At 38.9% G+C, this 26,841-nt stretch overlaps 1 protein-coding gene across 4 annotated transcripts in view; it reads right to left on the bottom strand.

The window, feature by feature from the left end:
* The window catches only part of grid1a (glutamate receptor, ionotropic, delta 1a), a 489,918-nt gene that overhangs the window by 69,751 nt on the left and 393,326 nt on the right, over nt 1–26,841 (bottom strand). For all 4 annotated transcript variants that reach the window (XM_057847669.1, XM_057847666.1, XM_057847665.1 and 1 more), the window contains 3 exons: nt 16,764–16,937; nt 8,476–8,637; nt 5,460–5,579 (listed from right to left, as the gene is read on the bottom strand). In XM_057847669.1, the coding sequence (XP_057703652.1) occupies nt 5,460–5,579; nt 8,476–8,637; nt 16,764–16,937 (456 nt within the window). The remainder of the gene's footprint in view (nt 1–5,459; nt 5,580–8,475; nt 8,638–16,763; nt 16,938–26,841) is intronic.

Genomic DNA, 26,841 nt, shown 5'->3' with positions numbered 1-26,841 from the left:
ATCATCCAAAAACAGTATTTTCCTGCCTCATTTTAAACATGTTTTGTATCTTAGCAACAGTTGTGATGGGTCAAAAAAGAAAACGCAAACCAACACAGTTCACGCAAGGCACTTGACCACCAGTTCAAAAAGTGTTTTGAGATTTTCAAGGAATATTTTTCTGGGTGCTGTGAACAGTAAAGCTTGGGAAGCACTGTTGTAAGCATTGGTGGAACTAAGTGTTGTTTAAAAGTGTCCTGTCACATTGTTGCTTACTACAGCAGGCCTTTTCAGGTCAAATAATGAGCACATTTGTCATCTTCGTCACTCCTAAAATGGAGCTTATTTAGGAGAAAGTAATTCGGCCCTATTGCAAAGCCATGTTTCTATATAATGTCCCACTGAGCACAGATGGCTGTTATAGTCACTGAATGCGCCCGCATGAAATCAATTCTGACTGATGCATGAAAGATGCTCGGCTAAGAGGAGCGATTACATATCAACAAGCGGACTTTTCTCGGCAAAGATCCTCGCCCGAACTGGAGGCCAATTGCAATATCTGCTTAGGAAGAAGCTGACACATCAATAAGCGCAAAGCGGGGGAAGCAAAACAACAAGAACGGCATCGATCACTCTGCAGCAGGAGCAGAAGCTGGTGGCACAAACTTACACTGCCCATCCAGGAAATAGTATTTCAGTCTTCATTAGAGCGTCTTAAGCAGAGAGACGCCTCATCTAAGAGCCATCAGGCTGGGAGGAAAATGGACTGGATGCAGATAAACGATGATAGAGAGGGTGGAAAGCCTAGCCGGGGGAGGAGGAAGGTTACTGCAGGAGTAAGTTAGAGGCGAGGATGAGGAGCTCGGAGTGTAATGGCGTGTCTCATCTCGATGACAGTAGCGAGATAGACGCAGCACAGGCAAGAGAGACTTTCTGAATATTTATATGAACATCCTAATAGAGAGCGTTTGAGCCTGACAGTCTGTGTCGTGATTTCAAGACATGCCAAGTAATCACATGTGGCATCCCATTGCTGTCGTTTTCTGCTTTTAATTGGAGATACAAGTGAGTGCATGTTTATGTGTGCTGGGTCTGGACATCTGACATCCGACTATGCATATGTGCAAGTTTAAATATGGTCTGACGTTGCTGTGTGATCTTCCTCACGACTCCTTAATGGTGGTGTTATGAAGAATCTGAGTCGAGATTTCTGCTGCAGGCTGAGTGGTGATTAAATCTTCATTACGGCTTCTGGTCAGCACTGCTCGGCATAGATTGTGAAAGTCAATTCCTCTTCATTCAGCGGGAAGCCCCTTGACGGAATCGGGACGTCGGCGGTGGAGGCGACAAACAAATTACAGCTGAGAGTACGCGGATGATAGGCTTAATCTCTCTCAGTGGTGCTACCAAACAAACCATACTGCAGTTTGTCAGCTCAAGTTATTATTTGCTCCCTAGACACTTTATTAGTTTTACATAACAACTCTAATGATAACAAATAGAATCACCTTTACAAGATTAAACAGTTTGACACATTATTACTGACACTCAGAATATGTTATAATTGCATTGTCATTGCAAACAAAATACTAAACTAACTTCATAACATTGCAAAACTTGCATGAACATATGATTTACCACCACCCCGCTTCGTCAATGTCAAAATTGAGAGATGATCAAAATTTTCCTAAATTGCCTGTAATTGCAATCGATGAGTTGTATGTTGAAAGAACAAGCACATAAAGCTAAAGAACAACATATCATGTCCATCCCAGCAGAAAGAATCTTGTTTAATGAATTGAAAAAAAACTTGGGCCTACACTTTAATCCAACGAATACAGCAAACTAAGAAATTAGCAAACCTGAACAACCAACCTGACAAGCAACTGACCGACCAACCAACCAACCAGTTAAAAAAACCTATGTGACTTCGAACCTGCCAAACAGTCAGTCAGTCTGCCAACCAGCCAGTCCGTCAGTCAGTCAACCCAACAACAAAGCCAGGAACCAAATAACTTACTAATACAATACTGGTCCTTCTCAAAAAATTAGCATATTGTGATAAAGTTCACTTTTCTGTAATGTACTGATAAACATTAGACTTTCATATATTTTAGATTCATTACACACAACTTAAGTAGCTCAAGCCTTTTATTGTTTTAACATTGATGATTTTGGCAAAAAAAAGTTAAGAAAAAATAAGAATCCTTATCTCAAAAAATTAGCGTATCATGAAAAGGTACTCTGAAGAATCTACTAACCTAATCATCTGAATCAACGAATTAACTCAAAACCCCTGCGAAAGATTCCTGACGCTTTTAAAAACTCCCAGCCTGGTTCATTATTCAAAACCGCAATCATGGGCAAGACTGCCGACCTGACTGCTGTCCAGAAGGCCATGATTGACACTATCAAGCAAGAGGCTAAGAGACAGAAAGAAATTTCTGAGCGAATAGGCTTTTCCCGGAGTGCTGTATAAAGGCACCTCAGTAGGAAGTCTGTGGGAAGGAAAAAGTGTGGCAGGAAATGCTGCACAACCAGAAGAGGTGACCGCACCCTGAGAAAGATTGTGGAGAAGGGCCAGACCTTGGGGGACCTGCAGAAACAGAGGACTGAGTCTGGAGTAGAAATATCCAGAGCCATCGTGCACAGGTGTATGCTGGAAATGGGCTACAGGTGTCGCATTCCCCAGGTCAAGCCACTTTTCAACCTGAAACAGCGGCAGAAGCGCCTGACCTGGGCTACAGAGAAGCAGCACTGGACTGTTGCTCAGTGGTCCAAAGTACTTTTTTCAGACGAAAGAAAATTTTGCATGTCATTCGGAAATCAAGGTGCCAGAGTTTGGAGGAAGACTGGGGAGAAGGAAATGCCAAAATGCCTGAAGTCCAGTGTCAGGTACCCACAGTCAGTGATGGTCTGGGGTGCCATGTCAGCTGCTGGTGTTGGTATAGTGTGTTCTATCAAGGGCAGGGTCAATGCAGCTAGCTATCCGGAGATTTTGGAACACTTCACGCTTCCATCTGCTGAAAAGCTTTATGGAGATGAAGATTTCATTTTTCAGCATGACCTGGCACCTGCTCACAGTGCCAAAACCACTCGTAAATGGTTTACTGACCATGGCATTACTGTGCTCAATTGGCCTGCCAACTCTCCTGACCTGAACCCCGTAGAGAATCTGTGGGATATTGTGAAGAGGACGTTGAGAGACACCAGACCCAACACTGTGGATGAGCGTAAGGCCGCTATCGAAGCATCCTGGGCCTCCATAACACCTCAGCAGTGCCACAGGCTGATTGCCTCCATGCCACGCCGCAATGAAGTAGTCATTTCTGCAAAAGGATTCCCGACCAGTTATTGAGCAGATAGCTGATATAATTAATTGGAGGTTGCCTTTTTTTATATTAAAAACACTTTTTTGTATTGGTCAGATGAAATATGCTAATTTTTTGAGATAGGGATTAAAAAAAATTTTTTTTTTTTTTACTTTTTTGCCAAAATCATCAATATCAAAACAATAAAAGGCTTGAGCTACTTCAGTCATGTGTAATGAATCAATCTAAAATATATGAAAGTCTAATGTTTATCAGTACATTACAGAAAATAATGAACTTTATCACAATATGCTTATTTTTTGAGAATGACTGTACAACCTAAAAATAGTTTGTAAATCCATTGTACTTTGAGTTTTACACCATTACAAACAAAAGAGAACAACATTTCATCTCTGCATAGTCCAGGCACACACTTTATATATTCTCCAGTCTGTAAAGGACATCTTTCTACTAACACAAGGTTGTCATTGACGAGTTTGTGTCATTTTAATGTCATTCATTGTGACCCTGGAAGACATGTATCATTAATGTGTTCCTTTCTGATGCCTAATGAGCCACAACAGTACGTGTTATCTCCTTTACAGTATCCGGCAGAAGGCGTGCCATGAGAAATGTAGCATTAAAGAGGCACCAAAGGTGTTTTAATGGAGCAGGAATATTGCAGAGGTTAGTGGTGAGGTCTCGGGAAAATGATCAACTGTATCTTTCACACAGTAGCAGTTCATATGGCGAGAATATTAAAAAAAAAAAAAAAAAAAAAATGTTTTTTAGTGGTTCCACGCTGCCTGTTGTCCACCCACAAAAAGGACAGCAGAGTGCAAATCCATATCTGCTTTAAAATAGACCCATATATTGGATATGCAAACCACTGCTCATGTTTTGTACAATGAGGACTAAAGGGCACCCCGCGGGCCTATACGCAGTTATCTCTTACAGAGAGTATGGTGAAAAATGGAAAATTGGAGACCCGCTAATGCAAAATCACACAGCTACTGTACGTGTATGGGTGGGGGTTTCAATTCATGTTACCATAACAACTGGTCAGAATACGAGCTGTAGAGAAAAAAAAACTTGCGTCACCTCTGCTCTGCCCTGTACTGATTTGCCTAAACACTAGTGATTGCAAAATTATTTTTATTGTTATATCATTATTTGCGATCTCATTATACTAATATGAAATAAAAAAATATTCGGCACATTGCTTCTAAATGGTGTCACATCTAAATGCTGTCTGATGAAAAGTTCATGTTTATTTTCCCAACCACTGTGCTATGATCCAGTTAAAATGGATCGAGGGACTTTCACCGCCAATGTCAGCCAATGAGTTAGTTGAGCTGGCAATTATTATTTACTGTCTGCAAATAACACATCTTTGTTCAAAATGTGTATTGACAGTTAGAATTAATACATACTCTTACGCTAGACCTCTGTATACAGTACATTATTAATAAAGTATATATTGTGTATACTTTTAACATTTTGGGCTGTTAGTGTGGTTTTTAATGCAAAATGTGTAGCTAATGGTTGGCTAACACCGTATTAGACCATCCGCCAATATTTTTGTATAATCAACACTTTAATTGACATCTGAATGATTAATGCAGGTCAAACCTTGGTGGTTAAATCAGCAATTAAAGTTTAAATCATGTTTTTTCACATTAACACATTAATGCAATTGCTACCTGTTTTTGTTATTGTTTACCTTATCCAATAATCACATCGCAAATACATTCATTAGTGTTGAGAAATTAACTTTCTGGTGCAAAACTTTCTAATGATAGGAAATAACTCTGTGCATTTTTGAAATACAATATTTCATTTTAATATAGTTTTATTTATTATACCTGAGGAAGAAAAGCTGTACATACAGTACATACTGTAGTTGTTGTAATAGAAACTGCATGCCTGAATACTGTCACTGAGCACCATTATATGTAAATGTCACTGGGATTTTTGCAATGTGCAATACAAATTTGAAACTTCCGTTAAATTGAATGTGAAATGTAACCCTTGAAGTTTTGGCTAAGTTTTGTGTTACTACACAAACTGCAAAAGTTACAAACTTTGAATACATAAGAGATTCTGACCTGAAAGCACCATCATGTAAATGACTTGAAATAAAATGTGTGAATTTCACTCACGACTCACCCGTTTCGCATCCTTCCCAAAGGTCTCGCTGTAGCTGGTTCCCAGAATCTCAAATTGCACGTGAGAATTTGAGCCCTCTGCCCGGAAGTCCATCAGTCCTGTCAAGCCGCTGATGCGCCCCTGCAGCCACAAGTGAGAGGGAGAAAACGAGATGTCACAACAAAAGGGACCTAATGATGCTGATACTTTATCCCGTTCCCAGTGCAAGTTTAAATTCAGATAAAAGAAAACCGCCTGCAGTCACAGACTTGACTGCCGTATCATGTTTCCCATCAGATCTTAATGAAATGACATGAAATTAATCAGTGGAAATCATGTTATCATTATGTATAAATTGTGCATATTTTCTTGAAGAATGCTCTTATGGGGATCTTTTGCAAGTCAGTAGAAGACAATTTCTCACCCGTTATGGTTGTAAATCATTACAAAGTGTCTTTTTGAGGGACTTTTTAAAAATGTATTTAAATACTTCACCCATTATGGTTGTAAATCATTACAAAGTGTCTTTTTGAGGGACTTTTTAAAAATGTAGTTAAATACTCTAAAAAAACATAAAACTGTTTTGTTTCTCCTTTACACCCTGTCTGCTCATCTCATGTCAGTCTGAAGATGAAACCAGCATGATTGTCTATAACCACCATAAATTTGATGATCAAGATGAAATAATCAAAATGTAATTCAGTCACTCGATGCAACGACGCCATTTCTTTTTCGATCAAGTTGGCTTATTTTACTACAGAGTAAGTGTGTTTGTGCACATGCCCTTGAGGAGTCTGGCAGGGGTCCCAGTAGATCAACAGACAATTTCAGAAGACACCCTACGCATACAAACATTTTGTATACTTGAAACTTCATGAAAACCTCAGAAACACATTTTATTGCTCCTGACATTCTAAAGCAATAACCCTTAAAGTGCCTGTGACACAAAAACGCATGTTTATTTTATATTACACGCAGTATATTATGCTCCGAAATGAAATGGACCCCTTGGATGTGTTTGAAAGCAATCGATATAGTTATTCAATTTCTTGAATCCCACGCTACAAAAATGAGAGACTTCCGGCCACGTCTCGGATTGAGGAAGAAAGCGAATGTGACGTTAGCGGACTAATCATTTTCACAATACAGCCATTACTATTGTATGCAGAGGGACTGCAGATTCAGCTGGTTTTGCGAATTAACTTGTTTATTTTTTGCGTCATGCCAGCCCAATATGCTGCAGGCTTTTGTTGCTAGATCAAGGAAAGTGGAGTGAGGCTTTTTGGATTTCCAAAAGATCCTTTTAATTGCGAAGAATGGGCAAAACAAGTCAGACAATCAAGAGTCTATTGGACGGATTACTAAGTTTTATGTTATGTCAAATACTGGGATCATGTCAAATGTCTTAATAAGCCCCCCGGTCTGGCCTCTGGTTCTCGATTGTGTCGACACTTCGACCCCCCTTGGCCCTCTTCACATGCCTGCCTATAGAGCGTTATACTCGGCTTGGGCCTGGGGAGCCCCCTCGCTCTCGTCTCCGGTTCTCGATTGTATTGAGACTTCGACCCCCCGCGGCCCTCTTCACGTGCCCGCCTAGAGAGCGCTATACTCGGCTTGGGCTCGGGCAGCCTTGCACTCCGACATCGGCCGGTTTGTCCACCGAGAATGCATCATTTTGGGTTTTCATTCCCTTCTGCGTCCCCAGCGACGAGCACTGCCTGCACTGCCTGGGCCGCAGCAGAACGATGAGCCGAAACTTGCTCGCCGCTGGGGGCTGGCCGATCGGTGAAGACAATCAAACCCGCCGCCGTGTGTGCCATGAGTCAGGGTAGTTTTGTGTGATTTTTCATTTTTGAAAGGTGGGGAAAAGACTTGGAAAAGCTGCCCGGTTCGGTTTAGCATGTCACCTAGCTCTCACGCCTCTTGTTTTGTTTACGCTCTTTCCTCTGTCTCCGAAGCCGGGGCAGGGGAATGACAAAAGCCGGACTAACTTTAGTGGCATAAAATAACATTTGGGAGGTTTAAGAAATTGGCAGTTTTGACAGTTATGCAGTAATTCAGCCCTGTCATACTGAATAAATGCATTTTTAATTTTTCATATTCCATTGAGCACGAACGAGGCTGTTATTTGTCATGACCATAAAATTTAGTTAGCAATTGGGGAAGAATACTTAGATAAAAAGAATATCCTGTAAAAATATTGGAGGAGAGAAATAAAAACAATGATAACATTTTGCTGCTCTCTGTTGCATTTTCGTTCTATGGGGCAATTTACATGGTGACTCTGCGACACCAAGACGCAATGATTATGTTGAGGGATGGCCTCGCCTTTGAATCTGGGCTCCAAAGTGGAAGGATTTGATTGCAGTGGCTTGCTTTGCAACCATATCACTGGAAAGCTCTCGGGCCTCAACACTCTCGCGCCTCGACGTCAGCACTGCACACGTCACATTGTGCGTGCGCTACGCAGCTACTAAACATTAAAAACAAACAAACAAACAAAAAAATGCCATTGCTTGGAGTGGGCGGGTATGTTGTCTTCCGGCTGAGGAGATTGTTGTGTCAAAGTACATCATTGGCTGTTGCCTTGTAAATCTGCACTGCCCCCTAGGGCCTGCCGTGAATATTACATCGTTTTCATGTGGAATTGCAACATTGTTCGAATGGAGAAGGAACCATATAAATGCAAATATGAAATTTGTCGTATTCTCGGAGCGTCACCATGTAAACTGCCCTAAAACAGCTGAAATCATTACTCTGCTGATGTCATCACCCAGATGGAGGCGCTAGAGCGCTACAATGACAGGCGAGGCTAAACAGCAGATTAAAAGACTCTTTTGTCGTCATCTGCGCTTTGCCAAATTGTTGTAGTAGTCTAGTCGAATTGTCTCAAAATATGATTTTAATTCACATAATAATGTTATTGTTATTTAAGTTTTTTTTTATCGTGTCACAGGGACTTTTATAAACCCTAATCTCACTGAACACAAGCAATAGCTATATGAACTACACCGACTACTGAAATAAAAAAATATACCTTTTGTATTGTGTCCAGCATAGACCACCCCCCATTCCACGGCTTGGTGGACTTCCTCATGCAGTTGAGGCTGGCCATGCTATGCCATTTTCTGTCCTCCAGTTTCCTGTAGAAGGCGTTGGCCAGCATCAAAACGCTGTCATATAGGTAGAGATTGGACACCTGTTGAGAGAAGAGTTGCAAAACTACCGTAAACTATAGGAATGGTGCAGGCTTGCCTTTCCATGTGTCTAATTAATATGGCTAAAATTAGGGGGAGCACAAGAAAGAGCCAACTTTGAAAATGAGGGAATTGGTCTGTTTTCCGACATGGCTTCATTTTTTTTTTTTTTTTTTTTTTGTGTGTACGGATAAAAGAAGTACCAAATTTCATGTTGCTGAGTGAACTGACTTGACAGGACAACAAACCCAACCACAGCAACTGTTCACATGGATGAAAATGTCTACACCTGGTAAGTAATTGAGAATTGTCTTCATTCAAGGGAACAAAATAGAGAAACTTTGAAAAATAGGGTCTTGTTCAAAGATTTTTTGAAGATTCTGACTCGAATAAGTGGGTTGTATTATTTGGCAATCAGACGAAATCTATATTTTTGTGAAAGGCCCTATGAAAAAGCCAAAATGACTATGAAATTGCCACTTCAAATCAAAGTGGAAGACTTCTTTATGTGTCATTTCAGGCAAGGCTTTTGAAGCTTCTTTGCATGCTTGTGGCAAACAACAAATTTGATCTTGCTAAGTGAATCAATTGAAAAAGTACAGTTTAAGCAACTCTGCCCGCTGCTTAATAATATTTTACTCTTTATAAATCAAATATGGTAACACTTTATTTGACACCGGCGTCATGAGGCTGTCATTAGACCGTCCTAATTATGACATGACGCTGTCACGAGGATTAATGAATGCGTATGACAAACGTCATTAAGTGTCACCCAGCAAATTATGTCACTTTGAAGGGATGTAAAAGATGCAGACTAAACATAAATGGCATTAGTGACAAAATTTGCCAAAATTTCTTATGACAGTCTGATGACGCCACTGTCAAATAAAGGTTTACTTCAATTAATTACTAATTTCAAACAAGAGAACGTGTTAGTTTGCTGCTTTGATGTAATAAATAGAAATATACTGTAAACAAGAAAACTACTGCTAACAACAATCCAAGCACATTTTAAAAAAAATAATTTTTGGTTTGTAGTTTTTAGTTTAATGTTGCCAATCATGACAGTGCAAGGTGGTCAAATTTTGGTAGCAAGCATTTGAGGAAACCAAACATTAACCGGGTTGAAGATGCTAGTAACTTTGTGCAATTTTATAATGGATAAGGCTTTTCACAAGGCTCTCAAAATGCTCTCACAAGGCCATAATGTACTTCTGCACATGATGGAACTTCCATCTTTCAAATAAGAGAAAATGTTGGTTTGACACTTTGAAGTATAATAACTATACACTCAGATGGACTGATTTTTCTTCATGTAAAATCCTTCTTTTGCTTCACGGCTGTGGGTCAATAATTTGTGCTGGCAGATGCACACGTCCGTCTCTCAGTGCACGTCACTGCGCTGTCACCCTCGCGCGCTTCCAGGTGGCGCATTTTCATATTGATCATAGACAGGCAGACAATTAAGCATTTATGTCCTGTGACGGCAGCGAATCCACCAGTCGCCTTGAGGAGAGGGAGTGAGATGACTTATTAATAAATCCATTTTTGTGTTGTGGGGCTTTGTGTGCTTGGCGGCGTGCATGCCGGACAGGCGTTTAAATCACAAACGGGGCCGAGAGCGGGAGCAGAAAAAGAAATACAAGAAGTTGTCAAAACAGGCTTTATTTCTGCTCGGCTCATCTTGCCTCTTCGATAACTGTCTCCGCAGTGCATCCTGTCAGGAATCATGTCCGCTGCCTCTGCTGCGGTGTGAGAGTGGATTTTGTGGCGCATCCCCCTCGGGGTCAAATCCCTACACCGTGAGAGACGTGTGGAAGCAATACAAGCTACCACTCAGGGTGTTTGGCACATGAAAGGTTGAAGACTCTCAGGGGTAAGACATCACCAAGTCAACTTTTCTTCCCTTAAGGTCATGCAATCATATTCTGGAATAGAATAATAAAAAGGATAACACACCTACAGTCAGTGAGCACGGAAGAAAATATAGAGAAGACTACTTTTTTGCAGCTATGGCAATACCCCCTTCGATTCACAGCTCCTCCTTTGTGAATTTTTTGCAACCTATCCTGTTATTCAATAATTAATTCAAACTATAAATTTAATGAAATCACTTATTTGTGACATTTTGACCTTTCAATAATGCTAATAGACAGAAAGATAATAGTTTCATTTGAGTTGTCAGTAAAAGTTAGAAGGGTCTTAGCCTCATTTGCATGTGACGTGCAATTTGTTATTTTTTTTATACAGTGGTACCTCTACATACAAATTTAATTGGTACCAGAAACTGGTTTGCAAGCAGAAATGGTCGTATGTCGAGCGGAATTTTCCCATAAGAATACATTATAATTCCATTAATTCGTTCCACAGCTCGAAAACCTACACTAACCTACACTCCTTAATAAATACTGCTGGTACTATTACAAATGGCAATTACACATAGCAAAACAAAAAAATTATAAAATCGGAAAAATAATACAATAATAATACCTGTAATAACGGAATGAATCGGGTTTTAATGTGGCTGACGTGTTTTGCGTGCTGTACCTGAACGCACAGCGTGGCGGTCGTGCCAGACTAAGCAAGATGCAGCTGCGATTTCACTTTCTCCTTTAACGTTCTGTTGTTGCTGGCGTCAACCGCGGCGGACAGTAGGCGTGTTGTGTTGCACAACTTCTGAAATAGATTAATAAAAACCTGACGAAGCTGGCAGTTTCTTTGGCGATGGTATATCGATAATAATTGACACCTTAACTTATAACCGCGGCGGACAGTAGGCGTTTTGTGTTGCACAACTTCTGAAATAGATTAATAAAAACCTGACGAATCTGGCGATTTCTTTGGCGATGGTATCACAATAATAATTGTCACCTTAACTTATAAAGAACGGAGGTCGGAGGAGTATTGTCGAGCCATTTCACGGATGTGCACACCACACTCAAATTTTTCTACCATTTCCATTTTTATTTCAATGGTAAGTGTCACCTTTTACCTTTTTTCACCACTTGCACTAACCTTCTTGAAACCTGTGTTGATTTCTCTCAAGAAATTCCACCGTGCGTCCGTCTTGCGGCAAAACAAAGAAACTGCGGCGCTGTCATAATTTCATAAATTGTCGTATTTCGAGCATGTCATCTGATGTAGAAACAAATGGCGAGAAAAGGTGTGTGTCGAAGCGATCGTATGTCGAGGTACCACTGTAATCATATCATTTGTACACCATCTATTTTCAGTGGTAATGTAAAATGAATTTAAAATGCAGCATATGTTAATATACAAGGTGTTCCAAAATGGTTGACCCCATTATAAATGCCCATATCTCGGAAACTACTTGATGGATCTTAATGAAACTAAACACACTTAATGACGAAGGTCATAAGTTTTATTGGTTAAATTTACAAAGAAAAGTACAAATATGTGTTGGTTCTATGACAGATTTTCAGAAATGTTCAATATGAGCACCGCCTGTGACGTAGAGCTCGTGCCAAACTCGCTGAAGTTTCTTGAAATTTTTGGTGCCAAGTCCTAATTTGTTTTGTAGTTGGTGCCTTCTCTGCAAAATTTCTGAAGAAGTTACACTGCACTGTCTTCGGTGACTGAGTGCGAGCATACTCTAACACGCAAAATGCCTTTTCTTTTGAAGTGAACGGCATTTCTTAACCTAAAAAGATAGAAATGCCAAACGTCACACACAAAAACTTGAAACGTTTCTACACAAGCTGTGAAAATTTGAGGTCATTCCAATGAAAATATTCAAAATTTTTGGCCTACGAAATGAGGTCAAACATTTTGGAACACCCTGTAGTACAGGATATGACTGTTTTTCACCTGTGACCACAGAATAAAGTATAAAAGACTAGATAGATATTGAATTGTCATAATGCTTTCATGATGTTTGACGAGCCTACTCTACACCAAATATTCAAACATAATGCCCTTAAATAACTTGCTTCTGCACATCTAATGCTGGCAGAAAAACATGGAGCATGGCATTTTACATTTGGAAATTATGGCACAATTTAAATAAATAAACAAATAAAGGGTTGCTGTGGATAACTGAAAGTGACTTAGGTTCCCATTGGAGGAAAGTTTTGTTCAAAGTACATGTCCCCGTAATGTGGAGGAGGCAAGAGGACCCAAAGGAGGAGGGTTATTGTATTACAGCGTCAATGTGCTTTTATTACACCAATTATTTCATTAGTCAAACCTAATATTCAAATCATCGATGTTATTATCCTCTCGTTTCTTCCGTTAACTGAGAGATTTGCAATTATACAAAAAAAATAAATAAATAAATAAAAAAGCTGTCAAGGCCACAGAAAAGTGACAGAAGGTGGAAGTGACAAATTAGGGAATCAGCTTCAGGTTGTTAATTGCAGGCACATCAGGCCACGATCCCTGACATACACACACACTATATATATATATATATATATATATATATACATATATACACATATACCGTATATTTTGGACTATAAGTCGCAGTTTTTTTCATAGTTTGGCTGGGGGTGCGATTTATACTCTGGAGTGACTTATGTGTGAAATTATTAACACAATATTATATCATTTCACATGTTATTTTGGTGTTTTGGAGTGACACTGATGGTTTGGTAAACTTGTTAGCATGTTCTTTATACCATAGTTATCTGAATAACTTCTAATAGCTATGTTACGTTAACATACCGCCCACATTCACGTTTTGTTGTTCAAGCATCATGAAACATTATCATACTGTATACTTATTTTGTTTTTCTCTATCGTATTTTTATTTTAAATTGCCTTTCAAGATGACATATCTGTTCTATGTGTTGGATTTTATCAAGTAAATTTCCCCCAAAAATTTGACTTATACTCCGGTCCGACTTATATATACTATATATATATATATACATGTGTTTTTCCTCTTCGTTAGGTATTTTATGGCTGGTGCGACTTATAGTCCGAAAAATTTTGCACTCCTCTTTAATAGAAACTGCTGTGCTGTGAAACATATGAAGAAAACATCCTTCATATGTCGTAATGTCTAGAGTCGTTTCTACAAGTTCCAAAAAAGCAATGTGTGATCGGCATGTTCGTTTTTGAAAGATTACCGGAGAAAAGTAGCACAAATTACGTTGTTGCTATGCGAGGGCGGGTCTATAATGTCCCACTTCGGCTTTACTTCCGCTTTACAATGTGACGTCACGGTCTAAAAATAGCATGCGTGTGGCAAGCCATTCTGCTCTCGCATGCTCTCACCTCCAGATAGGGTTTTGCTATTTATTTATTTATTTTATTTTTTTTTCTAAATGCCCTCCTTGTCATAATTTTTTCTTCCCCCTGAAAACTTGAGATTTTAAGCTTTCCATTGATGTATCACACGTGCATATCGAACAATCAGAGCTGAACTTGAAGTCAGCTGAGTGTTTTCTGCCATATTTTTATTTTCATATCTTCATTTCTTAATATGGGAAGTGTTTTTAATTGTGAAAATAATGAATATTATGTCTGCTTGAAGAGGATTCAGGGTACATTTAAGTCATTTATTAAAAAATAAGACCTGCTACCTGAATATACTGGGGGCACAAGTAATCTTTTATAAAAATGTTTGCCTCGCTGTGCCACTTATTCCCCTGTCACATTGAGCTCAAGTCATTTATATTCATGGGCATTCATGCGCTTCATGATTACCTTATCAAGGCCCTTTAATCTACTGTATATTCACTTGCATATATAAACAGCTAATACCAGCAATAATGTTCACGAGGCACTTGTGTATTGTGATGCTCTCCTTGTGTGTTGACACTGACAGCACTAGCACTGGAGATGGCGTGAAGAAGAAAATAATACAGAGCATGGGTGTTGTTTTGGCTCAGCGACCAGCGGCTGATAACAAGTGGCTCTCTTGTTGCCGTCGCAGGCAGCAGATGAAACATGCTCCTTGTTCCCAAAGAACAAACTTGTCCTACAAATACTTGCAGCAAAGGAATAAGGAAAAAGAGGCGCTGAAATACCCGGATCACCAACGCTCTGCTTGCTTCTTCTGTGCTTTTCTTTTTGTCTCTGCTAGAAATGAATTATATATATATTTTTTGTTTTCTAGCTGTGGAGAGAAGTGATTCTAGGCCAGAGAGCGAAATGTTTAGATGTTATCCAATATCGTTATATTTCTTTTTTTTTTTTTTTTTTTTTTTTAGATTTTCTAAAACTGTGGCAGAGTATCCACCTCTGATTAAACCAAAGTTAAAAAGGAAATGCACAGATTCTAAGAAAAAACAGAAGTCAACAACATACAGTATAAGCTGCCTCTGAGAAGTGGTAGACCATAGGCAGCTAAGGCTTGGTTGTAACATCAAATTTTGGCAACTGATGTAAATTCAGTACACCGTAATGGGTCTATTAGCCGCTACTTTTTTACCCTGCTTTGAATTTTTTATCAGTAATTGACATTTTATTATTTTTTTATTAAACCCATTTAATGTGCAGCACATATTTGATTGCTCTGTGAGGGGCAATGTGTCCACTGCATGTGACAAATACTATATACTTGGTTCCAAACAGCAATTGTTTAAATGTAGCTCTGCTGCTCACTGATGACGTGATACCCGTGTGAGTGAAAATACACATCATGCTGTGTTTATGAGGGCTTGCACACACTGCCAAATCTTGAGGCAACATTCTGCCCCTTGTTATTAAAGGGAACCTCGGACTTAAAGACTTGTAGGCTCTAATAAGCCACAATTGTTCTCTTTTACTAAAATATGTTTTTAGAAACACATTAAATACTGTCATGGATTTAAAAATTTATAATATTTAGAACATGTTTTGACCAATGGAGGGCGCCATGTTTTATGCACGCAATGGACGCTCGGGGTGATGACGTAGTTTGTCATTCTCACTAGATGAAGACTACCTGCCTTCTGCAATTCCTTCTACGCAGCGAGACGTCCAACACATGCGCACATCGGTTAAAAATACTTACTATTTTTGTTTTTTATTGAGTCTTTTATCAGCTTTTCATGGGCTCAAAATACTTTTTGCATCTATTTCTCCCTCATTCTTTTAAGCACTGTGTTTTCTTGTGGTAGCTTTAAAGCAACTTTAGTCACATAGCGTATTAAAACCACCCTTATTTGATATTACTACGTTTAAGTATTTTCTTAAGGCATCTTTAGTATGTTCTGTCTGCATGCATCTAAACAAAACAAGCTGAACGCGCACGGTAGTACTTTGGGTGTCAAATTCGCCTCTTGTAGCACGTTTCGCCGGTGTAGAACATTTGGCAGAACACAATTTTTTTTCCTACTGTCGTCTCGTTTCATCCCGTCTTTCCTGTTCATTTTGCTTTTGCTGCTCGTTTTGTGAAATGTCGACAGTGCTGTCATACTCATTAATTCCTTCGTTGCTCTCGGGTTTAAATTGAAAGGGCTGAACGGATGACGCTAGAGTCATACTCTGGAAGCTCGGCAGCCTCAGTGATGTCACTGCCCTGTGATGTCAACAACAATGGCGACCTACTAGTTAACTAATTTTACAAATTGTGTAAACAAGATAACATCAAGAGGGATTTTAACATCAAATTATTTTAACTCATAATAACGTTTATCTTTTAAGAACGACAAATCTTTATATCAGTTGTTCCCTTTAGGGTAACAAGGCCATACATTCACACCTGTACAGTGACCAAGCAGTATACGTGGGTGGCTGAGCCACACAGTTTAGACAGGACGTCCCCTTTAAACTAATTAGGAGAATTGTAAAACATATCTATTGAGAACTAATTTAGTTTAATGTTTTACAAAAGTATTAAACCAGCATTTGTGGAAATGTGACACTTTCTTCGTAAACGTTCCATAATTTTTTTCTTACACGCAAGCATGATGGTAGAAAAACGGAACAGTACTTAATGATTTCTTTCAGAGAAGCAATTAATCACTAATTGGCTACTTGTTATTGGTGATGAGAAATCTTGAGTGTTATTTTGTAAAATGTTACGTTGCGGACCATTTGCTTAGTTTTTACTTAAAGCCTAAAAGGCAATAGTGTCATGATTGATTATCATATCACCACCACACAATCAGTGAGTGAGTGTGAAAGCAATGCAAGGAAGAAACAGTGACACGGTCCTTGACTGTGGTTGCGTTACCTCCAGGGACTGCAGATAGCCTTCCTGGGGGTCACACAACAGCGAGGAAATGCGGTGATTGTTCCTCATGCAGCGGACGTTGGTGTCCCTCCACAGTGGGAACACCTGACGAATGAGGGTCATTCGGCCCAGGGAGCTGTGAACCAGCTCCATGATATCAGCGTCACTCACTTCCTGTTAGTGGAGGAGGGGCACAAAACACAAGGGAAGGTCACTCTGACATGTCTTTTTTGATCGAGGTAGCTAAAGCAAGAACATAATATTAAAAAATGATTTTTTAACACCATATACTTCATCTATTTATTCATCCATACAGCCATCCATCCATGTGTATGTAACGTGTAAACATGAATATGAATACATACAGAATACACAGCATATTAACATTTACCGTACAAAATATGTATAAGATAAATATAAATATATAAAATAATGTATATACATACATACATACATACATGCATATATATAAATAATATATATATATATACATACATATATATATATTTTTTTATTTAAAAAATCGTCGTCTCGCCCACCCGGGCGGTATGGTCTCTCCTTTCAAGCTCGGGTCCTCTACCAGAGGCCTGGGAGCTTGAGGGTCCTGCGCAGGATCTTAGCTGTCCCTAGGATTGCGCTCTTCTGAATGGAGACGTCGGACGTTGTTCCTGGTATCTGTTGGAGCTATGCACCCAGCTTGGGGGTTACTGCCCCTCGTGTCCCGATCACTACTGGCACCACTGTTGCCTTCACTGCCCACATTTTCTCCAACTCTTCCTTCAACCCTTGATATTTCTCCAGCTTTTCATGTTCTTTTTTCCTGATGTTGCTATCGGTCGGGATTGCTACATCTATCACTACTGCTGTCTTCTGATGTTTATCCACCACCACTATGTCAGGCTGGTTGGCCATCACCAGTTTGTCTATCGGGATCTGGAAGTCACACAGGATCTTGGCTCGGTTGTTCTCGACCACCTTCGGCGGTGTCGCCCACCTTGACTCTGGGGTCTCCAGACCGTACTCGGTACAGATGTTCCTGTACACTATGCCTGCTACCTGGTTATGTCGTTCCATGTATGCCTTTTCTGCTAGCATCTTACACCCTGCTGTGATGTGCTGGACTGTCTCAGGGGCCTCTTTGCATAGCCTGCACCTAGGGTCCTGTCTGGTGTGATAGACCCCAGCCTCTATTGCTCTTGTGTTAAGGGCCTGTTCTTGTGCTGCCATGATCAGTGCCTCCGTGTTGTCTTTCAGTCCGGCCTTTCCCATGTCAGCTACCTCCTCAATTTGTCGGTGGTACACACCATGCAGGGGCTTGTCCATCCATGATAGCTCCTCAGGGTCCTCCTCCTTATTGGGCTTCTGTTGCCTGAGGCATTCACCGAGCAGGTCATCACTGGGGGCCATTTTCATGATGTACTCTTGGATGGATGTAGTTTTCTCCTGGATCGTGGCTCTGATGCTCACTCGTCCTCGGCCACCCTCTTTCCGCTTTGTGTAAAGCCTCAGGATGCTGAACTTAGGGTGAAACACTCCGTGCATTGTAAGGAGCTTCCTTGTCTTGATGTCGGTAGCCTGCATCTCTTCCAGTGGCCAGGATACGATGCTAGCAGGGTAACTGATTACTGGTAGGGCATAGCTGTTAATGGCCTGGATCTTATTCTTGCCATTCAGCTGACTCTTGAGGACCTGCCTCACCCTCTGTAGGTATTTGGTTGTGGCAGACCTTCTAGTTGCTTCCTCATGGTTTCCATTTGCCTGTGGGATCCCCAGGTACTTGTAGCTGTCCTGCACATCTGTTATGTTGCCTTCAGGTAGTTCAACCTCTTCAGTTGAGATCACCTTCCATCTTCTGGATACCATTCGCCCACACTTATCTAGTCCGAATGACATTCCGATGTCATTGCTGTATATTCTCGTGGGGTGGATCATATACTGGACTGTCTCAGAAAATTAGAATACACAATATTCAAATTTTTTGAGACAGTCCTGTGTATATATACAGGACTGTCTCAGGAAATTAGAATACACAATATTCTAATTTCCTGAGTCAGGAAATTAGAATATTGTGTATTCTAATTTCCTGAGACAGTCCTGTATATATACACAGGACTGTCTCAGGAAATTAGAATACACAATATTCTAATTTCCTGACTCAGGAAATTAGAATATTGTGTATTCTAATTTTCTGAGACAGTCCAGTATATATATATGGGGAATGAAGGCAAAAGTGGTTCCAGTAGTGTCCAGTAGGACACTAGGGGCAGTAACCCCCAAGCTGGATGCATGGCTCCAACAGATAACAGGAACAACATCCGACGTCTCCGTTCAGAAGAGAGCAATCCTAGAGACAGCTTAGATCCTGCGCAGAACCCACAAGCTCCCAGGCCTCTGGTAGAGGAGCCGAGCTTGAAAGGAGAGACCAGACCGCCCGGGTGGGCGAGACGACAATTTTATATATACATATCTATATCTATATATAGATATATATATATATCTATATATAGATATAGATATGTATGGCGGAAAACACAGACAAGGCTGAAAAAGCATTTTTTGCTCTAGCACCCCAATTTAAAATAAACTGCTGTATTTTAAGCCAAAAGAACTGTTGTGTTTGATAGAACAATATGTCTATATGCTGCCATTGCAGTTTCATGGTGCATTATGCCCCTGGACTATTTATAATTTGTTCGCTTTACCCTGGAGACCCCTGTTTACAGACACTGCGCAACTGCTTTTGTTTGAACCCAGCCATAAAAAGACGGTAAGTAATTACATTATTCAAAATGTCTATCATTTTAATTGATATCTAATATTTAGTTTTAAAAAACGACTTAAAAAAATTAGTCATATATTAAACCTTTAAACACATTACGTTACAATGAAAAAAAATAGTGTCTGTGAATACCTCATAACTATAAATTAATTGTATTTTTTTTTGTTACTGTTGCATTTTCCCCAATATTTTAGAATGATAAATAATTGATCCAAACAAAGAAAAATTGGGAAAAAAAGTTTCAAAGGGTAAATATTTGAAAAAGAAAATCTCAACCACTCCTTTTTTTCCGGGATTTCCGCGTTGCGACCCTGGTTATATTACTGTGTTTCATTTCATTCTTATGCATATGGAGCCGTTTATTCTCAGTCAAAGCAGTTATGCATTCACATTCTTTAATCATAATTAAAAAAAAAAAAAATGTAAACGCCCACTGCAAAAATTAAAATATTATGGTACAGTACTTTAACCCCTAAAATTCACCTGGAAATGTTGTTTTTCCTAGGTACATATTAAAATCAAGCCAAATCAAAAAATATATGCTGTGAAGTTATCATTAACTATAAAGCTAACTCCCCGTTTGGCCATGTTTATTTACAAAATAAAACACAAGGCTAAATTAAATCTACATTTACTCACACACCAATTTCATTTATTATTGTACATGCACCCAAATGTCTTCGTGCTAGGCCTGTCGCGATAACAAATTTTAGTGCGCGATAATTTATCTCATAAATTATTGCGATATGCGATATTATTGCGCACCCCCATTTTTAAAAAAAAAAACAATTTACAATAACACAGTGAGAATACAGTATATATTAATAGATCCAGTACACCCATTTAATGATAACTCAAATTCAAAATACTTTTTAAGAAATCACAAATAAAAACAATACACCATGCCTCTTAAGTAAAAGACAACGATATTAATACCACACAGAAACACAGAATATATGAAATGTATTTTTCAAGGGGAAAAAAAAAATTGCACTTAATAACTTAAGCATTTAGGCAAATGAAAACTTTTTTCCTCAAAGCTTCTCCTATGGTGTTCCATAGGGATGCAACGATACAGTTAAGTCACGGTTCGGTACGATTTTCGATACGGGGGACACGATTTTCGATCCGATTCAATACATTTAATGCTCAGGCTTCAACTGGGACCGTGTGCTTTGGTCAGATGACACCAAGATTGAGCTTTTTGGAACCAAACCCTCTAAGTGGGTCTGGCATGCCACGAAAGATGCGCATGCTGAAAAGCACCTCATACCCACTGTAAAATATGGGGGTGGGTCAGTGATGCTGTGGGGCCGTTTCACTTCAAAAGGCCCTGGGAACCTTGTTAGGGTGCATGGCATCATGAATGCTTTGAAATACCAGGACATTTTAAATCAAAATCTGTTGCCCTCTGCCCAAAAGCTGAAGATGGGTCGTCACTGGGTCGTTCAGCAAGACAATGACCCTAAACATATGGCCAAATCTACACAGAAATGGTTCACCAGACACAAAATCAAGCTCCTCCCATGGCCATCTCAGTCCCCAGACCTTGTTTTGTTGGCAAAAGGGGGTTGTACAAAGTAATAACACCAGGGGTGCTAATAATTGTGACACACATTATTTGATGTCAAATAATTATTTCTTTATGTGGGATTTTTTCCCCACTGAATAAATGCACTTGTATTGAAGGTTGGATTTTTCTCTTTTTCTCCATTAAGGTCCCATATTATTTGAATTAAAAAAAAACATATTAGAAGCTAAAAAACACATCTTAACCAGGGGTGACAATAATTAGGGAGGGCACTGTATATTAGAAAGCAACGTGACTGTACAAAATGCCTTTTTAATTGCCCCTCGGGGACAAATAAAGTGAATTTGAATTGAATTGAATTGAATTGAATTGAAATTGCTAAGTCAAAGGATAGGATCACCACTGCATGACTATTTCAGCCAATCAAAAGTCATAAAAAAGTCAAAAAATGGCAGAAAATTTAGAAAGCAATCTTGTGCTGGCCTTGACAGGCAGATCTTAACATACGTTAGAGATCTTAACACTCAGCAGAGAAACAGCCTGCGACACATTTACAGTAATAGAAAAATATATGTATACATTCCCTCATTTTTTTTCTATATGGATGGACACATACTTGAGACAATTACCTTGTGCCAAAGTCCTATTGCAATTTTTCCAAAGTAAATTCAAATAGATTGGAAAATGTTTCCCTTTGGCCAGCAACATTGAGCAGAGTGGTACTGTATTATCTCTTTCTCGCACAAGATGATAATTCCTATTTTTCTTTCATTTCAGATCCTCAGAACGAGCATTCAGCTGGAATTTATGCATATTCATGAGTTGTCGTGACACATTATTCAGTTGAATTATGCTGCACGGTTCATGGAGCCAAACTTTTACGTCCAAGCTAACAACTGGTAGTGGCGGCCCTGCTGCAAACGCTCGGGTAACGCCACAGTCGACCTTTGTGTCAGGCGCTGAACCCGGCCAAGGTTCGGGCACTGTGGCACGGTTCTTAAGGAAATCTGTATGACACAATTAGAAAGTAGCTTCACAATAACTACAGGGATACTTTTCTGCTCTGTTTTGTTAAAGCAATTTTATTGCCATGGTAACATCCTGCAAGCTTGCAGCCGGAATTCCATAGAACATAGTGTACTTGAGCAACAATGATAGACTAAAAGAAAATAATTTATCATTGCTACCCCCCCCCCCCCCCCAAAAAAAAATTGTTTTTTTGTGTGGTTAATGTATTCAGATTTAGCATTGGTAACATTATATATATATATATATATATATATATATATATATATATATATATATATATATATATATATATATATTTAATTAACGTGATTAATTTAAAAAATTAACCACCGCGCGTTAACGCGATAATTTTGACAGCCCTAATATATATATATATGTATATATATGTATATATGTATATATATATATGTATATATATATATATATATATATATATATATATATGTATATATGTGTATATATATATATATATATATATACGTATATATATACATATATATATATATATATATACACATATATACATATACTGTATATATATATATATATATATATATATATATATATATATATATATATATATATATATATATATATATACATATACATACATACATACATATATACAGTGCCTTGTAAAAGTATTCGGCCCCCTTGAATCTTGCAACTTTTCGCCACATTTCAGGCTTCAATCATAAAGATATGAAATTTAATTTTTTTGTCAAGAATCAACAACAAGTGGGACACAATCGTGAAGTGGAACAACATTTATTGGATAATTTAAACTTTTTTAACAAATAAAAAACTGAAAAGTGGGGCGTGCAATATTATTCGGCCCCTTTACTTTCAGTGCAGCAAACTCACTCCAGAAGTTCAGTGAGGATCTCTGAATGATCCAATGTTGTCCTAAATGACCGATGATGATAAATAGAATCTACCTGTGTGTAATCAAGTCTCCGTATAAATGCACCTGCTCGTGATAGTCTCAGGGTTCTGTTTAAAGTGCAGAGAGCATTATGAAAACCAAGGAACACACCAGGCAGGTCCGAGATACTGTTGTGGAGAAGTTTAAAGCTGGATTTGGATACAAAAAGATTTCCCAAGCTTTAAACATTTCAAGGAGCACTGTGCAAGCCATCATATTGAAATGGAAGGAGCATCAGACCACTGCAAATCTACCAAGACCCGGCCGTCCTTCCAAACTTTCTTCTCAAACAAGGAGAAAACTGATCAGAGATGCAGCCAAGAGGCCCATGATCACTCTGGATGAACTGCAGAGATCTACAGCTGAGGTGGGAGAGTCTGTCCATAGGACAACAATCAGTCGTACACTGCACAAATCTGGCCTTTATGGAAGAGTGGCAAGAAGAAAGCCATTTCTCAAAGATATCCATAAAAAGTCTCGTTTAAAGTTTGCCACAAGCCACCTGGAAGACACACCAAACATGTGGAAGAAGGTGCTCTGGTCAGATGAAACCAAAATTGAACTTTTTGGCCACAATGCAAAACGATATGTTTGGCGTAAAAGCAACACAGCTCATCACCCTGAACACACCATCCCCACTGTCAAACATGGTGGTGGCAGCATCATGGTTTGGGCCTGCTTTTCTTCAGCAGGGACAGGGAAGATGGTTAAAATTGACAGGAAGATGGATGCAGCCAAATACAGGAACATTCTGGAAGAAAACCTGTTGGTATCTGCACAAGACCTGAGACAGGGACGGAGATTTATCTTCCAACAGGACAATGATCCAAAACATAAAGCCAAATCTACAATGGAATGGTTAAAAAATAAACGTATCCAGGTGTTAGAATGGCCAAGTCAAAGTCCAGACCTGAATCCAATCGAGAATCTGTGGAAAGAGCTGAAGACTGCTGTTCAGAAACACTCTCCATCCAACCTCACTGAGCTCGAGCTGTTTTGCAAGGAAGAATGGGCAAGAATGTCAGTCTCGCGATGTGCAAAACTGATAGAAACATACTCCAAGCGACTTGCAGCTGTAATTGGAGCAAAAGGTGGCGCTACAAAGTATTAACGCAAGGGGGCCGAATAATATTGCACGCCCCACTTTTCAGTTTTTTATTTGTTAAAAACGTTTAAATTATCCAATAAATTTTGTTCCACTTCACGATTGTGTCCCACTTGTTGATTCTTGACAAAAAATTAAAATTTTATATCTTTATGTTTGAAGCCTGAAATGTGGCGAAAGGTTGCAAGGTTCAAGGGGGCCGAATACTTTTGCAAGGCACTGTACATACATACATACATATATATATATATATATATATATATATATTTTTTTTAAATTATTTATTTATTTATTTATTTATTTATTTATTTATAAGATGTGTTTCTTTTACTTTTTTTCCCCCCAAAGTATAATTTATGGAGAATACAATTTTTTTTTTTTTTTTTTTAACAAATGGCACTTCAAATGTAATAATTATGATACGTTTTAAACAGGTTACTTTCCCACCTTATTATTTTCAAACAAGACTAAAGTAGAAAAATGCTTGGCTTTATTAAATGCTTCATCGAGTGGCTCCACTCAAATCCTCTAAAGCTGCTCAGTTACACACATTGAGTTGCCACAACAAGATGGGATGATTAACAAGTGATGATGATTGACACATGTGGCGCTTTGAAGTTCGCTTTGCTGGCAAGTTCAAACATTAAACGTCTGTCAATCATCGTTTACTTTCATAAGCAGCTCCAGTGCACTCACTGCCTGACCAACAGAGAGCAGGGAGAGGGAGGGAACAAGAGTGAGACTACGTGATCGGCTTGGAACAGCTCATCTTTTTTTTTTTTCTTTCATTTTTTTTTTAAGTTGGAAAAAAAATCGCAATCGACTGAGGGCATGAAGTTTGAGGTGCGAAGTAGCGAGGGATCACTGTGTATGCATCTATTGTGTGGGATGAAACAGTGAAAGAGCTGTTTAAAAGTATTGTAATTATCGACAATACGGTGTTTAGCATCTGTGAGGGTGAGAAACTGTCGCTGGCTCATTGCACTCTGTGGCAAAGCATGTTATTGGCTTATTGGCAGCTAACGAGATGAACAGACGTGTTGTTGCCTAAACTACATTTTGATTATGCCTTTTAGTGAATGAATTGTGCTCTTGTCATTTTTTTAACCTGCAATGTTGTTGGATTATCTATTTCATTGAACTCTTGACACCAAATCAAATGTTTTTGGAAATGGAAAGACACTGGTATACCACAAGTATAGTAATATCTGTAGGTTTACATTACTTTCCACCTTAACGGGTAATACTGATAACTGGGAACATTTTAGTCACAATATTAGTGATACTGGATTTTCACACTGTTTTATCTCTGCTCTATTCATGTGTTCTTAGCTTTTTTTTTGTAGCCCCTGCTTGATCCATTCTTCGCTGTATGTCAGGCCACAGACCTTGTGTTCTCTCCGCTCTCAAACACCTTAGTGAACTCATCTTTTTCGCCGCAGAAACAGAGTTCCTCACACTTCGATATGCTGAAAACATCTTGCATCACCTCTGACTCATGCAATCCTATCTGCACATTTTGCTCGAACTGTAAAAGATATCTTTTGTTAGCCCATCTTTTGTGTCTTTCAAAAGTTTAAATCACACAGTTAATGTTTTGCACAATGCACCAGATTGTCGTTATGATGCTAAATGTCTTGCCTAATGCAGATGCCGCATTTTACATCTTCATTTTTTTTTTTTTTTACTCACATTACAAGATGAAAAATGGCTTATGTGTTAATGCTGCTCTTATATATTGTGCAAAGTAGTGCATTGGTCATTTCCATAATGGTATCTGACATGACAATTTCAGTACACACTCTCTTAAACACATCCCTGACAGAGACAAATTTATTTATTTATTTTTTTTTTTTTTTAACCTGAAGACAGTATTTGACTATAGATTTGACCAGAATTAATGTTTGTGTGTAACCCACCCCGCCCCACCGGACTGTGGTGATTACAAAAAAATTCCATTATTCAGAAAGAAACACACTGCATAACCGTTTTCTTTATCCACGTTCCAAATAAAGATTTAACCACTAGAAAGGCAATTACATCAAATTCAGAGAAAAAAGCTACGAAACACAGTGCAGCTTGGTGTCAATGACAGCCAGACAAGCCCATGCATTAATCAAATCCAGCTCATTTGACAGAAAGGTTAAATGATCCTCTGCGTGCCACTCAGTCCTGGCCATTAATCTTTCATCAAGAAATGAAAAAAAAAATACCAGTAATCATGGCGCCGCTTTTAATTAATTAGACATCAAAGTGCTTTGCGGAGGCTGCTAAGAGTGACGAGTGCTTATGAGAAATCTTAGAGTAAGAATGGTAAGCATACTGTATGTACTGTTTGATAACGATAAGATCAGAAGTGGAAAAGGGAGAAATTTGGCGTAATTTCACGCGAGAATGCAAACCATGTCGCATGGTCCAGGGAGAATTGCACTGTGACTGCCTTTGCACTTAACATTGGATTGTCTTTGAGACTGCCTAATTGGAATGAGATCCCTCCCATCTGAAAGCAACAAAGTGGAATCACTTGTGAGTAATTTAATTATTTGTTTATTTAATTCACACACTACCTTCCAGTTGAATGTAAAAATAAACCGGCACATTATAGAGCTCATTGCTCTACTTTAGAGACACCCACTTGATGTTAGCATGAGCCTGAACCAAGTGGAGAAGAAAAAGCAACATTTTTACTAATTGGTAAAGTACAGTTTG

The sequence above is a fragment of the Corythoichthys intestinalis genome, chromosome 10 (assembly GCF_030265065.1).
Source record: "Corythoichthys intestinalis isolate RoL2023-P3 chromosome 10, ASM3026506v1, whole genome shotgun sequence".
Classification (NCBI taxonomy): Eukaryota; Metazoa; Chordata; class Actinopteri; order Syngnathiformes; family Syngnathidae; genus Corythoichthys; species Corythoichthys intestinalis.
The sequence above is the reverse complement of the archived record's forward strand: the minus strand, read 5'-3'. Positions and strand labels throughout refer to the sequence as shown.